Source organism: Musa acuminata, chromosome BXJ1-3, assembly GCF_036884655.1.
Source record: "Musa acuminata AAA Group cultivar baxijiao chromosome BXJ1-3, Cavendish_Baxijiao_AAA, whole genome shotgun sequence".
NCBI classification, from domain to species: Eukaryota; Viridiplantae; Streptophyta; class Magnoliopsida; order Zingiberales; family Musaceae; genus Musa; species Musa acuminata.
The window spans coordinates 6,955,405-6,966,369 of NC_088329.1; the positions used below are offsets into that span (position 1 = coordinate 6,955,405).

At 39.2% G+C, this 10,965-nt stretch overlaps 2 protein-coding genes across 4 annotated transcripts; one reads left to right on the top strand and one right to left on the bottom strand.

The window, feature by feature from the left end:
* Positions 1 to 2,878: 2,878 nt before the first annotated feature.
* Positions 2,879 to 6,429, bottom strand: LOC135619568 (WEB family protein At2g38370-like). Of its 3 annotated transcripts, none has more exons than XM_065121703.1 (3): positions 6,130 to 6,404; positions 5,545 to 5,661; positions 2,879 to 4,585 (listed from the first exon to the last, which is right to left on the bottom strand). In XM_065121703.1, the coding sequence occupies exons 1-3, from the start codon at positions 6,325 to 6,327 to the stop codon at positions 3,080 to 3,082; spliced, it is 1,821 nt and encodes a 606-aa protein (XP_064977775.1). In that variant the 5' UTR covers positions 6,328 to 6,404; the 3' UTR covers positions 2,879 to 3,079. The 3 variants fall into 3 exon arrangements, with proteins under 3 accessions (XP_064977775.1, XP_064977785.1, XP_064977780.1); XM_065121713.1 differs by lacking the exon at positions 6,130 to 6,404 and adding an exon at positions 5,752 to 5,894; XM_065121708.1 differs by lacking the exon at positions 5,545 to 5,661 and having other exon boundaries at positions 6,130 to 6,429.
* Positions 6,430 to 7,880: 1,451 nt separating this feature from the next.
* LOC103977792 (uncharacterized) lies at positions 7,881 to 8,802 on the top strand. Its single transcript, XM_065148959.1, has one exon. It carries the CDS (start codon positions 8,002 to 8,004, stop codon positions 8,578 to 8,580), a length of 579 nt encoding a protein of 192 aa, XP_065005031.1. The 5' UTR covers positions 7,881 to 8,001; the 3' UTR covers positions 8,581 to 8,802.
* The last annotated feature ends 2,163 nt before the right edge of the window (positions 8,803 to 10,965 follow it).

Below are 10,965 nucleotides of genomic sequence, written 5' to 3' on the forward strand. Positions count from 1 at the left end.
GGGGTCCATGGTGGAGCATTGAATGCAGATGTTAGGATGGAATGTCTTTCTTGCAGTCAAATAATATGATCCTAAGAAGAATACGATCAGCTCAAGTCTCCAAACATGTGTTCGTTCTGTAAAAGAAACTTCTTCATCCAAATTCACATTGATCTGCTGTCATCTCTCAAGGAGAGAGAACCAACCAACCTGCCATTTACTCTCTTTCTTGCTAGCCATTTTGAGCAACAAGAATAAGGTCATGAATTCAACATGAGTTCTGATTGATATCAAGAAAGAAAACACACACACAGAGAGAGAGAGAGAGAGAGAGAGTTCCTATATGGAACCAATGCAGTACATCAGATTGAGCATTTTTGGAACTTCCAAGGGAAGAAGTATGTCCAGTCTGTCCACTTTTCATCTATTTCGTTAGATGATAAAGTTTGAGACTAATTTGATTCATGCAAAACATTTAAGTCTGATTAACAACATAACAATTTTATAATGATTTTTTTTTTCAAGGAACAAAATTAATTACTCGATCGAAATCGGCTTAATGAAACATATATGGATATGAATCACTTAGGTAGCTACTGCTTAATGAAGAATATATGGATATGTATCACCAAACAGAAACATCCAAAGAATACTAATATCATTGCTTAAAAGGAACATAAAGTTGCTCGGTTTAAGAATCCACTGTGTCGAAGGAATCCACAAAGACAGTACCGAGTTCTCATGAAAAGGATGAGACCTCTTAGAGAAACTAGAAGACTCGTAAAGCATTACTGATTTCCAATGCATAATCTTTTCCATTTCCAAAGCATAAATTACGTCTGAATCTTGACTCAGAAACTTCCTAATGGTATGTAATTAACCTCATAAAATTCATAGAATCGATCTGAAATCAGCCCTGAGATTTTACTTCCTTGGAAAAACTAGAAGACTGAGGTGGGAAGACACTCCTGTGTATGTTCCTCTAATTCAGGAAGAAGGTGCTGTAATTAGAGAGGTAACTCCATTGATCATTGACGACTGTAGCAGCAGCGGAGCTCGCGAGTCCACGGCGGAGATGTGAGGATCCGACCTCAGCTGCAGCAGCCAAAGCGGACCTCTGCTCTCATAGAATGGAAGGGGACCAAAGCAGAGGTGTCCACCTCGGTGCAGCTCACTTCTGCATGGGTTTCTTCTCGCTCGGCGATCCACCTGTGGCTGCCGTATGAACAAGTGATATGGCATCTGTCAGCTTCATCAAATGACGTGCATGACGCTCACACATGGATTCGAATACGAGACTTATTATTTTTACAATAAATATATTAAATAATAAAAAAATCGAGTAAATGAGTACAATATAAAATAGCATTATAAAAAATAAAAAAGATAAATAAAATAAATAAATATTTTGATATTGCTCATCATCAATATAACTAAATTAAATTTAAATACCTAAACTAATTTTATTATTTGACCCCTCATATTTCTCAACATTTTTGGAAGGTATATTAATGATAATTGTAGTTTCAACGTCATTATAGGAATAATGAATTGATGACTACCAACAATACCGATCAAACGCTGTTGTCACCGTTTCGTTGATGTTGAGGTGGAACGAGAATAGTCGCGGTTGACCAGTCCTGTCCTTGAAATATTCATCTACATAATTTGACTGTATTACTACTTATCATCATCCTTACACTCAAATATGCGAACATGCATCATAATGATAAACATATTGCATGGTACATCATGATGTGTGATTGATGTGCGGGTGTGGTGGATGGAGAGCTACTTGGTGTCCTTCATATTAATGGAGAACAGCGACTGCACGCGTAGCCTCCGACTCAGGCCACCGGGGAGGCAGAAGGCAGCAGTGTCAACGTCCCATCGAAGACTTGCGGAGCTCGCCATGTGGGGCACGTCGGAGACTTCATCAGCCACGAGGGGAGATGGAAGTGGAGGCGTAGGGAGAGGAGGTGGCACAGTCGATAAGGGTCCCCAGACGCGGATCAGAACGCGACGTCAGGGCCAGCGGAAGTGGACGAAGGACGCCGAAGGGGGGCGCAGAGCCGCTGCTGCGCAGGCGGAAAGCACGGCGAGAAGAGGAAGGGAGATGGGGAAGACAAGCCGCGTGGCTGCGGTACATGGGAGATGGCGGAAATGGCGGCGAGGATGGCGAGGAAGACGAAAGGAAGCGGGGGAGGACAAGTGGTCGATGATGGTGATTGCATTGCGTACGTACCCCCGAGAGAGAGAGAGTGAGAGAGAGAGCAACATATTAAAATTCATGCAACCCAATTCAAATAATTTTAATAGATACTTTAATTCGAGTTAAATCCAAACTTGATTAATGAATATAATAATGTGACTTATATATGTCCCATATTTGGATGGGTATAAGAAAAATCTCAGCTAATTTCATATTTTAAGAGAGAGAGAGAAGGTTGAGATGGAGGGAATGAGAATTCAGCAATTTTATTGGTTGGGCCTAACCACATGATGACTTGACCCTGTGAGTTGGGCTTGTCTTGTCCTTCTCCCTCATTCTTCACCGTCCGTCGGAGAAACGAGCTTTAGAGTTCCGCCGAGGAGAGATAAGTTTCTCTTCCTTCCTCACTGGCCGAGCTTCCCAAATCTCTTTCTAGAGATGAAATTGAAGGGGATTGGAAACTCGCGCTGGGCCTTCAAAGTCTCTTTGTAGAGACGAAATTGAAGAAGAATGTAATAGTTGACGGATCAAAACATTTTGTATGTCGCACACTAATAGTGTGGCTCTTTTGCGAACAACACAAAACCTCTCTCTCACACACACACACACATCTTCCTCCAAAGATAGTGGAAAAACAAAAGGCTTGACTTATCATGATGCCACATCGGAGCTGCAATACTATACATATATCAGAAATACCTTATAATTAGAGCCTTACATATGTATTCATACGAAGCTAAAATCCGATTCATGACAACATAAAATTACAAAAGAAAGGCAAAAGACACAGTTGCCTTGTACTCAAAGACTGCCTCTTCTTGTTCTTCTTGCTTTGCTTTGCCAAGGCATGGAGGGGGCTGAGAGACTAGTTTAACATTTACCTTGTACTCAAAGACTGCCTCTTTTCTTGTTCTTCTTGCTTTGCTTTGCCAAGATCAGCGGCAGGCTGACAAAGCCTAGCTTCTTCCTCTTTGCAGAAAACTGCTTGAGAGGAGACACACTGGTGTCCCCCTGGTGAGACAAAACTCCATGCCTTTTGTTCAGCATTTGACCCAGTGAAACCTTTGGCTTCTCGTTTTCTTTCTCCCATACTCCCTGGTCATACTCCTCGGGAGAATCAGGATCCATCAACTTCATGCTCAGTATCTGCCCAATTGACAATGGTGCCCTTGATAAACCACCACTTGGCTTGACGGAAACTAAAGTTGAGCCGTTCGAGTCAAGCACATGGGAATCCTTGCCGTGGTGAGCTGCATAGTTCTTGAACTTCGTAGAATTTTGAACACTGTACCTCTTCTGACCATGTTCGGATCTCGCCCTCCGCAGAGCATCTTCAACTGTGAGCTTCCCTCTGTTTGCCGCCACTACCCTGTTCAGGGCATTTTCAAGAGCTTTCTTGCATTTTTTTGCCTCAGCAGTTGCTTCTTCCACCTTCATTAGTAACTCTGATTTAGACCGGTTTGCTTCATCTACTTGAAGCATGGCAGCTTCAATTTTCTTTCTAGAGGCTAGATCTGCTTCTTGAGCTTTACTTGTTAAGGCGATGTACTCCTCCACTGAAAGGGTTATGCCACATGCGTCCTGAAGACCTGTGATTAAATTATTACTGCTCATTAAAGCTTTTATATCAGCGAGAGACACAGCCTCTGCTGCTTTGGCCGCTTCTTCCGTTTTCTTAGCCGCAAACCATCGGAATTCAGCCGTCTTGATGCTAGCCTTTGTCTGCTCAATCTCAGAGGTCAGCTTAGTAACTTCATTTTTTGTAGCTTCCATCGTCTTCTTTGACTGTTCTATCTCAGAGTTCAATTGTTTGAGTTCTTGCAAAAAACTACAGGGATCTTCACATCTTTTACTCTCTAGATCTTTGACCTTTCGCAATTTTGCTGTTGTCTGATTAAGATCTTCCTCCAGGAAGGAAATCAAAGCAGTCCTGACTGTCAGCTTTTCCCGGACATTCTCAAGTAAGAGTTTTTCCTCCTCTATTTTCATGTTCAGCATTTTGATGGAAGTTCGAAAACCAACCATATCACTTGTTGTCCTGTTTAAAGTTGCCTTAGCCTGTTCCAGTTCCACTAAAATCAGTCCTGGAAATTGGTTCACCCCTATGCTTGGGTCATCCATATCCTCATTCTTCTCGAGGTCACTGTGTTCATATTCTTCATCTTCAGGAATAGGATGAACATATACATCATATGAGTCAATAGCCGGCATTGCAGTGGCATCTGAGGTTTCTTTTTGTAATCTCAATTTCAAACCATCCACAATCTTTTTGGTTAATTCAAGCTCTTTTAATACATCAAGTGTTTCCCTTTCTTTCAGGATAAGATCTTTCTCCAGCTGTGCTGCCTGTTCCACCACTTTTATGACCTCGACATCCTCAGAGCACTGGTGCTTCTAATGGAAAATATGGCAAGTACAACTCAATAATAGATTATTCGAAAGGAGTGTGATCGAAATAACAAGTTATATTTGCCCATGTTTGACTGAAAATAGAGAATGAAAAAAATCACTGCATAAGTACTTTTATTGAAAGAGAATAAAATCTGAATTAATTGCATGAAAGACAAGTTCTTTTAATTTGGCTGAGGCATATACATAGACAACCAACAGCATAAGGATCGTAAAGTTGCATACATAAATTTCGTTTTGCTGATATTTCATGGAGAGAAAAAAGGGTATCATTGTTAAATGTCCATAAAAGAGGGAACAAAAAAGCTTATTTATAAAGGTATAGATAAGGAAAAATAAAATAAAAGGAAACAAAATGCCCTCATACCATATTACATGATCTTCACAGGAGTTTTATAATTGTCTTTAATTAAATACATTAGGTCGCAAAGCATGAAACTATTCTATGGAAAAACAAGGAAGAAAAATAATTAACTGACAATGTGGTTGCATGATCTTTGAAGAAGTTTTGTTATTGGCTTTATCACAATGCATGACAGAACAAAAGTATGAAAGCATGATACAATAAATTGTGCAACTTAAGGTTGGAATCCTAGAGCTAGAGCTTAGGATAGATGGAGTAAACAGGATAATAGTAAAGGGAATGGTGATGATTTAGATTCAAATGCTTAAGATAATGTAAGTGGGCCAGTGTTAAAGAGGATTAATATGTGATATTAATTAGAGATATTAAAAAATGATTGAATCAGTAAAGAGTTAGGGAGTACACCAAAAATATGGGTAAATCACCCAAGTTTATCTACATATGACCATAAAACGACTACAATACATTATTGCACTTACTGAATTCAAATTAAATGTCTGGAGAAAGAGATGCACAGAAGAAGAATTGGTTAAAAAGAAGCATGCACATAGTAGATCCTCAAGTATTCAGGGGCATTGACCTTGATAAATTTCAATGATGCAAAAGTATATACAAAGCCGACCCCCGAATAGGTGGAAGAAGAAACATATGACATTGTCCACAGGATTCCTCCTAGCATCCGACAACATTCATGCACCTATCACAGAAATGACATATAGATGTTGCAACCAGCTGTAACAAAAGTGTTGTAAATGGGCAACAAGTAATAAGATCAATAAGAAATTACTATCATTCTCCTCCACAAATTAAAGTCCTCTTCTGCACAGCTTTTGAGTGCAACCGAATACAGTGCAAGCTTTTCAAAGGAGACCAAAATTGAACGCTTTGTGATCAATCAACATTCCTTTTTCCCTTTCTCTTTCGCTTAAAAGCTTAACAAGACACCTAAATTCACGATAAGTAATTGAAAAATCTGAAATTGTAACTCATTGTAGAAAAGAGACTACAAGGACAAAAATTTTCATATGGAGAACAAAATGTAGACAAAAAGAGCGAAAAAAAAAGCGCAACTTTAATACAGTAGTAACAAAGAGAGTACCGAACAATTCGCCTAGCAAAGAACAAAAACAAAGAAGGAACGCCCAACAGGAAGAAGCAAACTTACTTCGGGATTAACTAGCTGCTTGGGCTGCGACTTCCAGACGGCGCTCCCACCGAATCGGTCCACGGCCTCCTTCACCGACTCGAACGGCGCCGACGTGTCAATCTCCGCCCTCACAGCCGCTGCCCCGCTCGAATGAGACGCCACAGCCCCGTCCATCGGCGGTCCGTCTCTTCGATTCTTCGACGACTTTGCGGTCATTAGAAACCCTAAAAGCCAGTGAAGAGAGCGCTCGAAGAAGAGAGAGAGAGAGAGAGAGAGAGAGAGTAAGGGGTAAGAGGGAGGGGAAGAAGAGCATCTAGGAAGAAGGTGTGGTTACCAAAGTGCCCTTAAGTAACGGAAGTAGATGATAAACCTACGCCATTCTTCAATTCCTATACGTCCAATTGCACTGACTCCGCGGGAGCGAAAGGGGCGTTCGACCAGTGGAATGATGGGTGTGTTTATAAAGCGCGGTACGTTTACTTGATCTACCCGTTGGCTTTTGCGAATCTCGAGACAAAGAAGACCGTTGGGCTCGGTTCAGACGTTGATTAGACAAAGTTACCCTTAAACAATGATCAGTATTGCGCTTTTACTGTGGGCCAGAATTGGACCGCAGTTGGACCGTTAGCCTTACCCATGACACTATAACGGTTATCAAAGGCTTTTGCCGGAATAATTAATACAGTTAAAACATATTTTAAGACAAATACTAACTCATTAATTTAAGTTGAGGATAAATTATTTATTATTATATTTCAAAATACACTAATGTCAAAGTATCGTCACTCAAAGGGCAAACTTAATTATTAACTTTGATCATGTTGTTATATAGCCTAACACCTAATTATGCCATAACATGGTAAATCTTATAAAGGACTGCTTTTAGTCCTTCTTCACTTTTCCTTTTTGATTATTTTTATGAATAGAATATCCAGCATTATAACTATACATTATGGATTACCAAGTGAATTAACAAAAAGAAATGCCAGTTTTAATTTCGTAAGTATCATGATCCAAAAAATTCAATTATGCATTGCCTTATTTCATGCAAGAGACCAAATATCTAAAACATCTCTTTTATCTCCATTTTCTTCTTCTTCTTCTTCTTCTTTTCTTCTTCGCGCTATGTCAAACTAGCGTGACCATCAAATCATGTTATAGATATCTTATGATTTTAACTAGTTGAGCAAACATTTCTCATTTACATTGATAAGGTTGAATTCCAAGGTAGGCTACACAGGAGTTTTTGCTTTCACATAGTGCTTGCTTGTGCTCCAGTTTACTTCAGAGCAACTCATTATGGAAGCAACATGCATAACTCTCATGCTGATCTATCAGAGCTTAATGTATTACATCATGTTATGATTGATGAAACCTCAAATGGTGACTCTCTTAGTAGTGAACGGTACTGTTTTAGGGTTATGAACAGTAGTATTAGATCTTTTGGTTCAGCAGAAGGCTGCATATCCTAACTAAGCTCACATAAGTATTATTTCTCTGGATTTTTGTATGATTTGTGCCTCACAATCTGTCACCCTCACCTCATTACTGCCACCCAACACCAACCTAACCCAAAGTGGTGTTTGTCTGCAGGTACAACAAGCAGGATCGATGAACAGTCTGGAATCTTAACCCCTTGTCATCACCAAATCAAGAGGCTGTGCTAAAGCTCTGACCACGACGGCAATATGATGCCTTTCACTACAAATTTTATTCTGAGAAGAAGCAATCCCGCTACATGTCCATTGCCTATAATTGTAGCATTGCACTTACTTTATGGTTTAGTACACCGGAAGACCTACAAAGTCATGCATTCATTTGTCTGAGGCCCTGGTTCCTCTCTCTCTCTCTCTCTCTCTCTCGCTCTCTCTCTCTCTCTCTGGGGTAAAGATGCTGTCTAGTAGCTCAGATCTTCCCAAAAGCTCTCTCCAAATCAAGCAGGATGACAAGTTCTACACCAGGATCCTCTCCAAGGAGAGCTCAGTGGCCAATCCTTCCTTCAGAGTGTATTACGGAATGGCAACAGGGGCTGTGCCTTTCTACTGGGAGTCTCAGCCTGGGACACCCAAGCACATCAGCTCCACCACTGCCCTCCCTCCCCTCACACCTCCCCCCTCCTACTACTACAGTCCCAGGAACAAGAGCTCCAAGAAGCCCTCCAAGTCCAGCCTCGTCCACTCCATACTGCCTAAGCTCAGTCTGATGAGGAAGTCACCTTCGTCGTCCGTCTCCTTATCTTCCTCCTCGGTTTCGTCCTCTTCCTCGTCGACGGCGTCCGGGCGCTCTAACCATCAGAGAAGGCCTTCAAGCCCACAGTCGTCCTTCCAGTCGAGGGGCGACGATGAGGAGTCCGACGACGAGTCCCCGACGTCGACCTTGTGCTTCCGGAGCTGCCAATCGGTGGTGCCTGTGAAGTGCGCGTTGTTGTCGGCGGTCCGGCATGGATCTGGCCATGCAACCTCTGCATAGTAGTCACAGATCAACACCTTGCAATATGCTCATGTAGTTTGGGGTGCAACATTTATGGTGGTAACTAAATCTCATCTGCCAAACAAGAGAGAGAGAGAGAGAGAGAGAGAGAGAGAGAGAGAGAGAGAGAGAGAGAGAGAGGATGTGTAATAGCACAGAAATGTGAAGTGCTTCGTTCACTTCTCAAGAATAATGTGAGACTAATAGTTTGTATTTGCTTAACTCATGCTTCCTCCCTATATCTATCAGTATTCTCTCCCATATTATACTATTACTCAATGCATGTAAGATGTGATACCAAACTGGAGTTTAGTTTGATGGGATTACCAACATGGAACAATAAGATTACAGAAAAAAACAGAAGAAAAAGGAAAGAAAGATGGCATTGAAAAAGGACAGTAGAGTGGGACATGGAGACACTCAAAAACTGGTCCCAGAAACAGCTAGAGCGGAAAGATCAATGTAGCTTCCACCTCAGTATTTAATTCTATACTAAATGAGTTGGAATCTCACTCTCCTCCTTCGTGATGCATGTGGGCATGCATGAGAAAATGAGACCATGAACATTAAAGAAAGGAGTCAAGTCTTTGAATCAAGCAGCAGAACCATCTTCTCAGATTTCAGAGTTCTTGCAACCACTGCCCAATCTTGTGCAGCTCAAATTCTCTGGATTACTATGCATCCAGCATTGTCTCATAGGCAGCTTCCTGTCACATGGAGACCGTCATATAACAGTGTTCACTGCGACAGCCTAGGTTGATCAAGAGAGAGATGATATGGGATACTTTGGAATTAAATGTTGGAAGTTAAAGTTAGAGAGAGAGAGAGAGAGAGAGAGCAGATCCTTGCTGCTTTCTATCACTTCTAATGCTTGGCACATATCATATCAATTCTAATTCATCATCTTTTGCTTTGAAGCCTAGCCTAGGAATGGTGCTTCTTTCGCTTTTGCTTTGTTACCGTCAACATCATGTCGTGGACTTTTCCTTGCACTCTTATTCTTTTGTCTTTCTTTCCATCTATTCGTATATATTTTGTCTTTCAGATCTTCCAAATATGTGTTACTCACTCGAATTTTGTTGTTTATATCATATTTCTTCTTATCCTATTTTTGATGTTCATCAAATACTTCATCTTTTTTTTTTGTGAACTTACGAGGATATAATTCATGAAAACTTAATGGGAATGGAGAGTTGAGCTATGAAGCAGTCCAACTATTCGGAGGAAAGTAAGAGTAAATAACATTGTTTATTAATATAATATATTTTTTAAAAATATATATTTATTATTATGATTATAAAATTATTTAAGGGTAAAATATATGTAGCATATTCTTGAATGCATCCTACAAATTTAACCTAGAGATCAATATATATTAGAAATAATATAAATAGCTGGTCATTATTTGGTACTTCCTAGCTTTTTTGGTGAGAGAATCATTTGTAATGAACAGAATGGACACAAATGAATGAGGCTTTTGTTCTTCTGCCCATGGCTGAGCTAAAGAGATATTGTGACTATCATGAATCTACAACCATAAATCCAAACCATATTGTTGGTCATCATGCCACTACCCAGCAGTTCTTGGGACCATTTCTTTTTCTTACTTTTCCTGTGAAAATATATACACTCCTCCAATGGAAACTTTTATCAGGAAGGTACTTGGAATCCAAGTCAACTGCACATATTTGCTGAGATTGATATATATATTTGTTGGAAATTTTTATTTAATATTTAATTTACTTTTAATAATTATGGTAGAGAATTCTGCTTAAATAGAATATATATATATTAAAAAAAATATGAAAATAATTCTTTTTCAACAAAAAAAACTTTATATTTAAAAAGAACTAATTGAAGAATATCTTGAGATACATGTTTTTTGTTTTCTTTTCCTTTTCACAGTAAGTATATCAGACATCTCTTCCCTACTTTCAAGTGAATCTGCAGATTGGAGCATACTGACTTTAGCGTTAAGTCCATGGGTTAAGGCAGTTGGGATAAAAATGTCACATCCCGAATTTATAAAAATAATAATAAAATAATAATTTATTATTCATAATTTACAGAATAATTTTTTTATTGTTCTTGAATTCAAATCCTTGTTTTTACAATAGTAAATATTCTATTAACTAAAAAAATGATCACATTTTCTTGGTAGGATCATATGTCTCTTCCACTGAAACTTCATATCTATTACATAGTAATAAATTACTCTAAAAATAAATATAAAATAAAAACATATCAGCAATTACTAAGAACCATAGAAAGATCATAAAAATAATCTTCAATATTCATGAAATATAAATAAATATCAATAATTCAATAATAAAATATATCGATTCATCATAAAACTATGCAAAAGAAAAACAATGATGATTTTTT